At 48.6% G+C, this 12,223-nt stretch overlaps 1 protein-coding gene across 1 annotated transcript in view; it reads right to left on the reverse strand.

The window, feature by feature from the left end:
• LOC306812208 (uncharacterized protein) overlaps nucleotides 1-12,223 on the reverse strand; it is a 48,095-nt gene that overhangs the window by 18,950 nt on the left and 16,922 nt on the right. The window contains exons 29-43 of the mRNA XM_079326553.1: nucleotides 11,577-11,743; nucleotides 10,435-10,668; nucleotides 10,019-10,116; nucleotides 9,353-9,530; nucleotides 8,503-8,730; nucleotides 8,201-8,293; nucleotides 7,881-8,054; nucleotides 6,520-6,675; nucleotides 6,141-6,261; nucleotides 5,558-5,772; nucleotides 4,736-4,864; nucleotides 4,443-4,634; nucleotides 3,379-3,528; nucleotides 3,176-3,279; nucleotides 1,805-2,022 (exon numbers count right to left, since the gene is read on the reverse strand). Coding sequence (XP_079182679.1) covers nucleotides 1,805-2,022; nucleotides 3,176-3,279; nucleotides 3,379-3,528; nucleotides 4,443-4,634; nucleotides 4,736-4,864; nucleotides 5,558-5,772; nucleotides 6,141-6,261; nucleotides 6,520-6,675; nucleotides 7,881-8,054; nucleotides 8,201-8,293; nucleotides 8,503-8,730; nucleotides 9,353-9,530; nucleotides 10,019-10,116; nucleotides 10,435-10,668; nucleotides 11,577-11,743 — 2,457 coding nt within the window. The remainder of the gene's footprint in view (nucleotides 1-1,804; nucleotides 2,023-3,175; nucleotides 3,280-3,378; nucleotides 3,529-4,442; nucleotides 4,635-4,735; nucleotides 4,865-5,557; nucleotides 5,773-6,140; nucleotides 6,262-6,519; nucleotides 6,676-7,880; nucleotides 8,055-8,200; nucleotides 8,294-8,502; nucleotides 8,731-9,352; nucleotides 9,531-10,018; nucleotides 10,117-10,434; nucleotides 10,669-11,576; nucleotides 11,744-12,223) is intronic.

Here is a 12,223-nt window from a genome sequence, read left to right on the forward strand (position 1 = left end):
GAGGTTCCAGTGGGGCCAATGATTCTGCAGCAGCTTTTTTTTTTCTTTCGGGTGTTGGAGTTGATGGTGAACAAAACCAAAAAAAAGTAATGGCAGGAAAAGCAGGAAAATGCACTAACTCTCTCCAAAACCAACTCTTATATAGCTAAGACACAAACTCAGACTACCACTCCTTAACTTATTAGAATTCCAGGTTTTTAACACACCAGGTTACACATAGAACCTATCTTGTTCTATCTGAAAAATGTCAGCAATATCCTCACTAGAGCTCTATTATGTCTAAGCACTGTCTACAACCACACTCCTGGAGCCTGTACTGAGAACATCAGTATGTTTTTTAACCTTCACTAGAACTTGCACTTTTACTTTGGTATTTAAACCTTTTACTTACTAAAAGCATTAGAGCTCATACTAAAATTTACTGACTTACTTATCCTAAAACTTAAACTTACTCTTCTACCTGATGTGTGAGTGGCTTAATATACTTCAGTCTATGTACAGGCTTTAATTCAATCCCTGCACTCTGATTTCTCTCTTAAGAATTCAGAGAGATCCCTGAGTCACTGACTCCAGCACAGGTGATCCCAGAGCCAGCCCTGGAAAACTCAGCTTGGTTCAGCTGTGCCCTGAAAATCCTGGGTAAAAGCTTTTTTACACCAGGCTGCCTGGAAAGTGTTCTTATTCTGGAAAAAAAAAGCTTTGAAAACGAAAATATTTTTACTTCAAAACACAGGGTGCAGGTGTTCAGTCCCTGTGACTTTGCTGAGCCTCTTTTCATCCCCAGTGCTCTCTTACTTCCCTCCCAGCCCCTCACAATGAGAAAAGATGAAGAAATTCAGAAACCACAATGGTTCTAAGAGCTGGGCAACAAGGAAATGAGAACTGTGACCCCATCCCAAGCGATGAAGTTTCTGAAGAAGAAAAAATTCCTACTCCTGAAGGCAAATGAGTGTAAAAGGAACAGCACTGAATGAAAACCAGATTCTCTTTCTTTTTTCTTTTTCTTTTTTTCTTCCCTGGAAACCAGACCAATTCCAACTGAGCAGCAGGTTCTGAGGAGGGAAGGATATTTATAATTTATATTTCATTAGCATCCAGAAAATCTTGATCATTAGTGTTGCAGCAAGGCTGTAATAATTTTAGGGTTAAAGAAAATTTTGGGAAGGCCTAAATTTCTGCTAGGATAGGTTAAATCCCTCATATTCCCAAGAATAATCATTTTCAGTCCTTCTCAGTACAGCCCTCATTGTATTCCCAGCTTACCTTCAGCTTTTAAACAAATTTAATTGTGATTTTCTCTGCTCCATTCAGGAGCCAGCTGCTCTCAGAAATCTCAGGAAATCTCATTACACTGCACTGAAATAACTTCTAAGACTCTCTTACACTTAAAAAATAAATCAAATTTTTGCAGCCTCTTGCCCTGAGGCTCATGAGATGGACAGACACTGCTCAGGGCACTGCACACAGGCTGGGAATGTGCCTTGTCCCTGCTTCTTGCACCACCTTGTGGGAGAAGGGGAAAAAAAAAAAGGTTAAATTCCCAGCAATTGTGATTAGGGGGCTAAATAAAGGGTATACAGCAGCAAATTATTAATAATAATGATTTTTTTCACTGTAAACAGAGAAAAAATATTTATAAGAATTCAGGCAAATGTGAAGGGAACAGGAATGACTCTGAAACACTTAAAGGGAGATGCCACATCCCCACCAAAGGGTTGAGAAGGATTTGGAAATGTGGATTTCTCTTGACTACAACATGCAGCAAGGCTGTGCTTGGCCACTGCCCAGTGCCAGTGCCACTCACCCTGGGTCACACAGTGAGGTCTGGGCCAGCTCAGCCAGCCCTGGGCCACTGCAGACCCTCCCAGGGGGGCAGGGCTGGCACTGCTCCTCTGCCCCCAGCCCCAGGGCGCTGGACAGGGAGCCGGGGGGACACGGCACGGGGTGCCCAGAGCCACGGGGACAGTAGTGGCCCACGGGGCAGATGTCATTGCCAGGCAGGGCAGGGCTGGAAGAGTCCACCTGGATGAGGGAGATACAAGGGAAAGGGTTATAAGGAGGAGAATTGGCACAGGGTGCACAGAGAGAGGTTCTGGCAGGTGTCTGGGGTTGCAATACAGGATGTGACCAGAAATGTGTATTTATCACATTATGGATGGGGCAGTGATCTTTATCTCCTGGCACATATTCTCTGCTAATGGGCCATCTTTAAACCAGCTGGGGCAATCATCTTTACCTTTCCCACAGCCCATCCTCCCTCCAGGAGATATCTGCTGTTCATGGCCAGTGAGTCCCAGTGCATGACTGATAAAATTCCATCATCCCACTGGGAGATGCTCCAGCCAGGGCAGGAGCCAAGCCTTTCCTACCCAGATAAAAACCGACATTTTGGACACCAAGGCACCTTCTTTCCACTGGATTCCAGAGGAAAGCCAGACCTTTCCACATCATCCCTGGATCTTCAGAGGAAAACTGCACCTTCTCCAGGAGCACTGCTCCAGCTGAACCACATCTGCCACTGCAGGAGGATGCAGCCACCATGGAATGGGACTGTGCCACCACCCTGACTGACTGATGGGTGTCAGCTTGGATTCTGACTCTGGCAGTGTTTTGGGATTGTTCTTTGTAATACTGCATTTCTATTTTAGTTTTCCTCGTAAAGAACTGTTCTTCCTAATTCCCAATCTTTGCCTTAATTTCAAAATTTTATATTAATTTGGAGGGAAGGGTTTCCATTCTCCATTTCAAAGAGAAGCTTCAGCCTTTATTGGCAGACACCTGTCCTTCAAACCAGGACAGAGGGGCATGCAGGACTGAGTTCTGCAAATTTGCTGCCTCTGAAACTAAACAAAGAGCATTGGCATGAAAAGGCTCCTGACCCCTGAAGGATGGTTATGCTGTCCCTGATGGCACATTTTGGAGGACATGCCAGACCCCGTGCTCCAGTGCAATGTAGAAATGAAGACCTGGCCAGAATTTATCCACGGGCAGCCAGGTATTCTAGCAGACACCAGGAGCAGCATATCCCTGCAGCTGAGGGAGCAGAAATGCTTGGAAAACATGCCCCCAGCAACCAGGAGAAGGTGTCAGCCCCATCCTGGTCCCACCATCAGCCAGGAGACTGTGACAGCCCAGTCCTGGTCCCCAGGTCCCTGTGCTGCTGCCTGGCACTCACCCTGTGCTTGAAGGGGGCTGGGCTGATGGCTCCCTTGGCACAGTGATAACCTGGGTAACAAAACCCAGATGGCTGGGACAGCCCTGGAGCTGAGCAATACATCCCTGAAACAAAAGAGAGCCATGGCAGGGGAGGGGCTGCAAGGAACAGCAAAGGAGAAAAGAGAAATCATTTACACATTTCCTTTTTGAGTCCCCTCTCACCTGCAGGGCAGGGCTCGCAGTCAGACTCACTGGTGGCACCAGCCCTGGGCCCAAAGGTGCCCTTGGGACACGGATGTTCTGTGCTGAATGTGGTCCCTGGCAGGCAGAAGTGGCCAGCAGGGCACAGCTCAGGAGTCTGTGCTCCAGGACCTGGGGTACAAGGGCAGAAGCTCACTCAGGAGGGACTGTGACAGGGAATGGCATTTCCACCAACAGAAGCAGCTCCCTCCCCTGTTTGTCCAGCCAGACATGGGGCATGGAAAAGCAGAGCCCCTGGGGCAGGAGGGTCCCTGTGGATAGCAGTGATGGCTGGCAGGTGATCATGCAGAATCTGGTCCTTCAGAACTGTTTTTGCCCAGATCAGAGACAATGGAAACCCAAAATAATGATCTCCTTCCTCATACACCTCTACCAAACATTGGGAAGTACCAATTCTCTGAAGTTCAGGCTCAGAAAAAAGAGCATTTTACCACACAGGTGAGTCAGTCCTGAATTAAAAAACAAAGGCTTCCCATTAAAAATCTCAGCTGGGATTCTGAGGCTCTCAGTTGTGGTTCCAGCTCTGCTAAAACTCACATTAGCTCAGCCAAGTGATTCCTTCCCTGTTGCTTCCGCTGCTCACCTGAGAAAGGAAAAGCCTCTGTCCCCAGGAAGGTGATGGGTGAATTTGTTACTGTCAGAGTGACCACAGAGATCTCAGTGCTGGGGGAGCAGATAAACATCTTGTGCAGGCAGATGGTCAGAACCTCTGTGCAGGAGCAGCCCGAGCAAGAGCTCCCTGCCAGGAATATTTGTTTCCCTGCAAGGCCAGAGCCATGTCAGACATGCACAGGAGGTTTTGCAGCAAGCAAGGAGTTCTGCATGATCTGAGGCTGCTCCCAAGGACCCAGAAGGAGTTTTGGGATTTAAATTGTTTGGGGCATTTCTGCTTGGTGTTAGAAACCAGCACTGACTAAAAACGATGTGGGGCACTCAGATTGTTCTTGCTGTACCCAAAGCTGTCAGAATTGAAGCTGTGGTGGGTGATTTTCTTTCCTCTCTCTGTAACCCCAGCACATCCTCACCACTGCAGGAGTGTCCAGCTGGGCAGAGCTGACAGTCTGCTGCCTGCCCTTTCCCACTGGCAGGGCTGAAGCTCCCAGGGCTGCAGGGAATTGGGAATTCAGAGCCCTCAGGGCAGTAGAATCCAGCAGGGCAGTGCCTGTGGTCTGGCTGTGTGGAGCCAGGATCACAGAAATACCCAGCATGACATGGTCCTGCAAGGGAGAAAAGCTTCAGCATTAGGTTTGAACCAGAAAATAGAAAAAAATGTCCAAACTGGGAGAGAGGAAGATTGTTGGATGTGGGCAATACACACCAGAAACAGCAGCCAGACCTTCTCCTTGGCAGAACTTCCCAGCAGGACAGGACAGGCAGGAATTATGGAAACCCATCCCAGCCTGGGGCAGGAAGGAGCCGCTGGGGCAGGGCTGAGGCTCGGGGCTCCCTGGAGGGCAGAAATGCCCTGCTGGGCACAAACCCCCTGTCCCATCACCCACAGGGTCAGGAACACGAGCCTGGGAAGTGCAGAAATGCCCAGGCCAGCACAGGCCACTCGGGGCTGACAGTCCTAAAGGCAACCAGCATCAGGTCAGATGAGCCAGGGACATCCTAGAAATCCCATTGTGGGACTAAACCAATCCTAGAAATCCCATTTTGGGACTAAAGCAACCAGACAAGCCTGGTTGATCCCAGAGCTTCCTGGCCAGTCAGGAGCTCTGTTAGTTCAAAGCTCAATCTGGGCTCTCAATATTTGCTCACATGATGAGCAGAGGGATAAAAGCCCAATTTTTCCCTAAGTCACCATTTTGGAGAAGGTTGATCATTATAAGTCTTTCCACTGAGAGACAAACCCAAATGAGTCCAAGCCCCCAAGCTGCTTGATTTCTGGTTTCAAAACCTCTGCCAGAACAAAATCACCTTGATCTGTCTTTAATTTCAGTTTCCAAAGATGGTTTGCAAAAAACCCTTTAAGACCTGCTGAAGGGGTCCCAAAAATCCCTTCAAGTGCTTTGTAACACTTGGATGGACTGCACAGAACATATCCCTCACTCCCAGCCCAAAGCAGAGGATTTTGTTTAAAATTCTTACATTAAATTTTTTAATTAAATTAAAAATGTTTTCCCTACACAATTCCCACCTGCCCTGGCACAGAATGTGCCCCCAGGACAAGGCTTGCAGTCCCTGGGGTTTGCCAGGCCAGGCTGGTGGCTGTAGGTGCCCTCTGGACACGGGTACTGGTGGGCAGCCCTCGTTCCTGGTGGGCAGAAATGTCCTGCTGGGCATTCCAGGGCTTTGGCCACACCATGGATGTTCTGCTGGGCATCACCTGGGTGCTCCTGTGGGGCACAGAACCTGCCAAAAAAATATGCCAGTGCTTGTGTTCTCCCTCTGTTCTGCCAGAGGTAAAAAACTTGGTGCACAGCAGTGAGCACACAATGAAAGGGAAGGAAATTCCTTGGAGAGCTCAGGTGTGACCTGCCAGCATCACCCTGCCCATCCCAGCAGGCAGAACTGCCAGGATGGATTCCCTGGGACACCTCTGTGGTCCAGAGAGTGACACAGCAAAGGGAAAAGTGATGTGAAAACAGCAACAGGAAAATCATTCTTGTGTATCAAAGCATATCTTGTACATCAAACACAGAGCAGCCTGAGGCAGGGGGAACACTGCTGATAATTCCTAAGAAAGCAGCAAGAGGAAGGAGCAAATCCACATCACTCACATTCCTGCTGGGCATGTTTCACAGTGGCCTTTCCCAGGCTGCTCCTGGTATTCTCCAGGGGGACAGGGCACGGGCTCTGGGCTGCCAGAGGGGCAGGAGTGGCCCACAGGACACAAATAATCTGGGAGCAAAACAAAAAGTACCCCTGTGGTGAAAATATTTTTATTTTTTCAGCCTTTTTTTTTTTTTTTCCCACTTGATAAGATCCCCTATTTTACATACTTCTTACTATTACCCAATAATTTACCCTGTGCTACTTGGAATATTTCTTGGAAAACGCTTTTCACCTCAATAGTCATTTTTAAACCGTAACTAAAGTCAGATTTTAAACTACCTCTGAAACTCCTGTAGGTAAAGAATGACCCCAAAGGGTTCCTACCTGAGTGCTGGTCTGACACAGAGCCTGCAGGGCAGAACCATCCTTCCCTACACAAACCCTGTGGGGAGCTCAGGCTGTGCTGGGAGCAGAACCAGCCTGGGGAGCAGGGCTGGCAGTCCTGTGCTGAGTGACCACCAGGATGAGGCAAGAAGGAGCCTGAGAAGAAAAAAAACTCACCAAAAATCACATTACTGCATCCTCACCCACCCTGCTGGAAGTGGTTGTGGGGGAATTATCTGGGTCTCAAAGCAGCAGCTCACACAGGAACTGTCAGGCTGCACTTGTCCCAGAAGATGCAGAATGATGCTGGTTTAGGGAATTCCCAAAATCTCTGCACTCCCTGGGAGCTCTCATCCTGTCAGAGGGACTGGGAGAGGCTGTCCTGGCTGCTGAGGTGAATTCCTATTTCTTTCTGGACTGAGCAGTGCAATCCCAGGAAAGAAACAAACGTTCCACAGCCTCTCATTTAATGAGTCTCATTAGTGATGCTGTTAATGATGTCTGTGTGTGCAGGGCTGCCCCATGTGCTGGCTGGGTGACCTGCTGTCCTTCAGGAGGCTCCAGGGGCACTTCAGCCATTCCTGTCTGATTTAGGGCTGATTTTCCATTACAGCAGCACTGGGTTCATTTTCCATGGCTGAGCAGCTTTTCCTTGGGGAATCCAGGAAAGGTTCAGCACAGGGAAGGGGCTGCAGAGCCTCAACTGGGTCTGGGGAGGGAAATGCCAGCAGGGAGCAGCTGCCACCTGTTGGATCCCAGTAAAAAGGGATTTTTGAGCTTCCTGTGCTTTCTGGAGAACACTGCTTTTGAGATAAGGCCTTGGAGAAGGCTTCTAAATTTGAGTGATTTAAAAAGTGAGTGATTTTAAAATCGTGGGTGTGTAGTTAGAATAGAAGTGTGTGATTTCACATAGTGAAGGGTTTTAAATTTGAGGGTTTTATAATATAGTGATAGGTATGGGACAAAATGGAGGATTTTGGGGGATGTCTCTTTTTGGTGTTTTTCCTTCTTCATGATTTCAGGCTGTAGTTTCTGGTTGGACAGTCAGTGCTGCACTGAGGGTCACATGAATTTGGTTATTGGGTTAAAAGTATAAATAATATAGGTGTTAATTCTCTACTAAACTGTTTACCTTTAAGAGACCTTATAACTAGCTTGGTTCAGGTCTCCATTTTGCTCCCTTCTAGCTGGTAGCTAAAAGTGCTGCTGAACTTTCTGTCCTTTTGATAAAATTTAATAAACAACCAAGCCTGAACACAAGAAAATTTGTCTCCAATCCTGGCTCTGAGTGAAGACAGAAGAAACTCCAGACAAAACACTAATTAATTGGTGCAAACACCACCCCTGTTACAGCCACCTACCTGGGGGACATGGAGATGGGGAGTGACTCCCTGCAGGACAGAAGTGGCCTTGGGGACAGATGTCTCCCAGCTCTCCATCCCTGGGGTTTGGGATTGTGGAGCCTCCTGTGCAGTAGAACCCAGCCTGGCAGGGCCCAGATGGAGCTGCCAGCTCTGGGCTGGCACAGAACCAACCTGGAGCAGAATCAGGAGAAGTTCTGGAAACAGCAGCCCCAGCACAGGCTGGGGTCACCTGTGCCTCTTGGCAGGAGGGGAAAGGGGATGAAGACACCAAAAATCTAACCCCAAAAATGTGTGATGTAAAAAGACTCAGCTCCTACCTGGAGGGCAAGGAAGAGGAAGGGATGACCCAGCAGGGCAAAAGGTTCCTGCTGGGCACAACCCAACAGATCCTGGAGCTGGAGCTGCCTTTCCTGTGAATGGGAAAGGCACAGGGTGAGCTGAAACATGAGAACTGCAAACAAAAACTCTATTTTATTGGAATAGCTCAGTAAGAAGAGAGTTAGAGCACTGAACTAAGAGGAAAAAAAAGGGAAAAAAAGCCATCCTGCACCTGGCTGGTGACCCTAATATCCTTTAGGTGACCCCAATAGCCATCACCCTTTGCTGTTCCCCTCCCTACCAGAGAAATTTCCAGGAAACATTGGTTTGCTTGACGTGGATCCAGGTGGACAAAACCACCCAGGCATGCAGAGTCCATCTGGCCTGGCCAGGCCTGGCCTGGAACAGACCCTTCCAGGAGGACACAGCTGGCACTGGGAGGCATCCCAGAGATTCAGGGCTTCACTGTAGGTGCCAGGGGGACAAGGATGCTGCGTGGCAAATTCTGTGCTCCTGGGGCAGTAGTGACCTAGAGAGAAAAGGTGGTTTTATAATGGGTAGGACAGGCTGGGAACAGCCTAGGAAGGATTCCCAGCCTGCACAGGAGGCATTCCCTTCATCTCTGTGGGAAGGGATTGATGCCTTTTCAGGGCTACCTAAAAACAGAGGGCAGACAAAATGTAGAGAATAAAATGTAGTTCTATTTATTGAATGATCGCCCAGGGGCTACACCCAAAATGGACAATGAGTCACAGGTTTCACACTTTGATAAGTTTGGTCCATTTGTATATTTGGGGTTAATTTCCAATTACAGCTTCAGGTAATGAAGTCATTTACACCAAGTTTGCTCCCCCAACTCACTTTTGTTTCCATCTCTCAGGCCTGAGGCAGTGAGGTGCCCTTGGATGCCAGGCCTGGAGAGGAATTGTTGTGTCTGCCCAAAATGGGAGAGCAGCAGCTCCCACTGGATATGGAGTTTAGAGTTACACACTGAAGGGTTACAAATGGATGGAAAATAGAAAAGCTAAAATCCTAAGGCACCAGGACTGAGCCCATCCACGAGTCCTGCAATTTGTCCCTGCTCTGGCAGGTACATCCCATCAGGGGTGCCAGTGCAGCTGAGGTGCCCTGGGTGGTGCAGCCAGACCCACCTGGGGGACAGTCTGTGGAGCTGGAGGAGGCAGAGCTGCAGTAAAACCCCTCAGGGCACTCCAGGCACTCAGTGCCACTCCAGGATGGGCTGTAGGTGCCTGCAGGGCATGGCTGGGCTCTGCTGCTCCCCTCCTCACAGAAATGCCCAGGAGGGCAGGGACCTCCACTGGAGCTTGGCTGGAAGGAAAACACCACAGTTAGAGCCTAAAAACTCCCTGTGTGCAAAAAGACCTGACTCAGATACAGGTGGAGAGAACCAGACATTCCCCATCAAATCCTGCTCTCACCCCTCACTCCTGAGGCTGCACAAAGCCAGGGCTGAGTCTTGGCATCATCTTTAAAAATCCCTGCTGAATTTTGCTTCAGAGGAGAGCTGGCAGATGCAGCATTCTAATCAAACTCTTGAACTATTAACCTCTGGAATTTTAATGTGATGTGGCATTCCATGCTGCTTTGCAGCATCAACATGCAAAGCCAGAGCTACTTTTGCTTAGATTTTAAATGTAAAGCTCAAGGAAAGCCAGATGTGTTTTGTTATCTCTGTTTCCCTTTCAGTATTAATCAGCCAGATGCACCTGATGAAGGAGGTAATGTTGAAAGGGGAAGGAAACTCAGGTGACCCCAGTTCCTCAGATATTTAATATATTTTATAATATATAGCTTACCCTGGGAGGTCTGGGGGAAAGGCTTCCTCCACTGCAGTAGAACCCAGGCTCACACAACCCCGTGGGAGACACAAGTCCAGACCCATTGCAGAAATAACCTGAAATCAAATCCAGAGAATGGCGTTGGTCACTCCACATAGACAAATTTGGGCTGTGGAAATATTCATCCTGTTTGATTCAGTTGCAGAGAACAAGCAGCACTTGTGTCACCTCTGAATGTGAGATCATCCAGAGAAAGGATGGAAAGCAAATTTCTCCATCTTCACTTTATTGTGAGCATCCTCTGAGGTGGAAGAGAGTGTATCCTCAGCCCAACACCTCTGTTCAGGAAAGCTGCTCAGGATTTTCTGCTCCAGAGCCACAGGAGCCCTAGAAATGGCTGAAATCTCATTAATCAGGATTTTCCAGTGTTTTACCTGCATCACACAGGAGGCAGTCCTGGATCCCAGTGTTCCCAGTTGAGCTGCTGTAGTGGCCAGGAGGGCAGGGCAGGGGGGAGGCAGAGCCCAGAGGGCAGTAGGATCCCTGGGGACACGAGTTCCCCACCACAGCATCCCTGGGGGTTGGACTGGCAGCTCCTCCAGAGCAGTAAAACCCAGCCAGGCAGGGTCCTGTCACCTGGGACTGCCCAGGGAGGGCACAGAAATACCCTGAGAGAGCAAACAGTGCCATCAGCACAGAAAAAAACAGGGCTGGAATAGGGAAAACAGGGCTGGGATGGAGAAAAATAGAAAAGGATTGGGGAAAACAGGGCTGGGATGGAGGAAAATAGGATAGGATTGGGAAAAACAGGGCTGGATGAAATTCCAGAGTTGGAATGGGGGAAAATGGGATGGGATTGGGGAAAACAGGGAGGGGATGAAGGAAAACAGGGATGGGGACAACAGGGCTGGAATGGAGGAAATCAGAGTTGGAATGGGGGAAAATAGGATAGGATTAGGGAAAACAGGGCTGGGATGAGGGAAAATGGGATGGGACTGAGGAAAACAGGGCTGGGATGGGGAAATGTGAGAGAAAGGGGTTGGGAGGGGGAAATGTGGGAAAAATGGGGGAGAGTTAGGGAAAATGGGGCTGGAATGAGGAAACTGGAGTTGGGATGGGGAAAACAGGTCAGGAAATTAGGGAAAATGGGGCTGGAATGGGGGAAATGGGATGGGATCAGGAAAAATGGGATAAAAAAGGTCTGGGATGGGTTGAAAACTGGGAAAAATGGGGGAAAACATGGATGGGATGGGATGGGATGGGATGGGATGGGATGGGATGGGATGGGATGGGATGGGATGGGATGGGATGGGATGGGATAAAACAGGAGAAAAACGTGCTGGGAGAGGGAAAATGTGTCAGAATGGGGGAAAATTTGAGAAAATGTGACTGGAATGAGGGAAAAGGGTTGGGATTGGGAAATCAGAGATACACAAAACTCTCCCATCCCCTCCCATCAGGGTTCCCCCCAGGCTGCTTTGCACAGAGAAGACATTTTAGGCATCCAAGCACCCTCTGGACATCAGGGACACTCAGCACCTGCTGTCACCAGCTGAGAGAGGCTCCTGTGCCTCACCTGGATCACAGGGGCTGCACTGGGACCTCAGGCTGCTGCCAGGCTGGGGGTTGTAAGTCCCTCTAGGACATGGGAACTGAGCTGCAGAGGCAGTGCCTGAAGGGCAGTAGTGCCCAGGGGGACACTCATTCTCCAGAAGGGAAGAGGAATTCTTGGGGCAGAAGAACCTGGGCCAGAAAGAGAGTTAATAAAAAAAAAAAAAAAAAAAAAAAAAAAAAAAAAAAAAAAAAAAAAAAAAAAAAAAAAAGAGGATTTTGGCTCCTCTGCTAGGTTGACCAGAAAAAGGGACTTAATTGTGCATTTCACTGCACTCTGAGTTGATTTCTCAAATGCCAAATTGATGGCATAATTGCAAAAGCCACAGAGACGTAATTTTCTTAACTTGAATCACAACACATCCAAGCTGTGATTCATCAACTTGTAAAAGTTAATCAAGTTCAAATCCAGGCAGTAATTGGAGATAAATCCCCCAAGGAAAAGCCAGGCTCAGCATCAGGTGATTTTCAAGATCCTCTTCTCCTTCAGCAGCCTGGTGCCAGCCTGTTGCTAAGGGAACCAGCTTTTACTCCAGACATGGAATAAGTTGGTGCCAATGGTTTCTGTGCTTTTCCAGTAGGGCTGTGTGTGGGACTGGGGCTTTTCCTGGT

This window comes from Erithacus rubecula (assembly GCF_903797595.1).
Source record: "Erithacus rubecula genome assembly, chromosome: 25".
Lineage (NCBI taxonomy): Eukaryota > Metazoa > Chordata > Aves > Passeriformes > Muscicapidae > Erithacus > Erithacus rubecula.